Below are 1161 nucleotides of genomic sequence, written 5' to 3' on the forward strand. Positions count from 1 at the left end.
GAGATGCGGCGGGCGCTAACGCACTGGCCGGCCGGCAGCTCCGCACTATCGAAAGACATTACGACTTCCGTTTCCGCGGGGCGCCGCCGCCGCGCCGCCGGTCCCAAACGCGCGCGCTTCGCCCCCCAGCACCACCGCCTCCGCCCCTGCGCCTCGACCGGGGCCTTGGCCCACGCATGCCCCGGCAGACGAACACACCGCACACCGCATGCAAACAAACAATAATGTAAAAAATAAGGACACCTCTTATTTTTATAAAACTACTTCGGAAGAAAACGTTGTATTATTTTCATAACAGTCCGAGCAAACTGGAAACGCAAAGTGTGTTAATGGCGCACAATTGTAGCTGTGCGAATGAACATTCAAACACTAAAAATCTTTGCGTCTATCTGTACGAATAGCGTCAATGGCGTCAACACACTTGGGGTTTCCAGTGCTTGATTATCCCACGGATTCAATAAGTGTGACTCGACGCTTTCTGACGCGAAAGCACGAGAAGCAACTTGCGCTGAAAATGAATACTGAATAATACTCACAGCCTCTCCAGCGCGAGGAGGTCGGAGAGCGCACCGCGCTCCACCGTGTGGATCTGATTGTCCATGAGGTGCCTGCGGCAACAAGGAAAAAAGGTAAGGACACGTACAACACATTTATTATGATTTTTCAATTCAATTCTCTCAGCTGCACAAGTACTAATTAGGCTGAAACAACAAATTTATCACTTTAGTAAAAGTTAAACTTAGCAATGTAATAATACTCGTGCATCTTGTTCACCTACCCCTCCCACCTTTCACACAAGAGAGAGAGAGAGGGGGGGGGAGGTCCGTTGACCTGTCGCCATGGAAACGTCTTTGTACCCGTAGCGTAGACTAAGGAAAGCGCTTTCACAAGGGACACATTTAGCAACGACCGGCGAAAAGACACGGTCAGCATGCTAATCCCGCTTTGGTATCTCCTCCGCATTGACTTTTGACCGCGGGAGCAGCGCGAAGCGAATAATGGGGCAGATCTCATGAGGTCAAGTCGTTGATTCCAGCAGCATGCCCCCCGCGAGAAACTGAGCCGCGGGGGAAGGAGGAGGAGGGGGACGGGCTCCTTACGCCAAATCCTTTTGTGGGGTTCGCGAGATCAAATAAATCAGGAGTGGAGGAGGCGGGGGGG

At 52.0% G+C, this 1161-nt stretch overlaps 1 protein-coding gene across 1 annotated transcript in view; it reads right to left on the reverse strand.

Moving 5' to 3' along the window:
* Positions 1–1161, reverse strand: part of LOC113205099 (protein slit) — a 201566-nt gene that overhangs the window by 60072 nt on the left and 140333 nt on the right. The window contains exon 3 of the mRNA XM_052265162.1: positions 537–608. Within this exon, the coding sequence (XP_052121122.1) occupies positions 537–608 (72 nt within the window). The remainder of the gene's footprint in view (positions 1–536; positions 609–1161) is intronic.

Source organism: Frankliniella occidentalis, unplaced genomic scaffold (genome assembly GCF_000697945.3).
Source record: "Frankliniella occidentalis isolate FOCC.00 unplaced genomic scaffold, Focc_3.1 Scaffold24, whole genome shotgun sequence".
In the NCBI taxonomy this organism is placed as follows: Eukaryota; Metazoa; Arthropoda; class Insecta; order Thysanoptera; family Thripidae; genus Frankliniella; species Frankliniella occidentalis.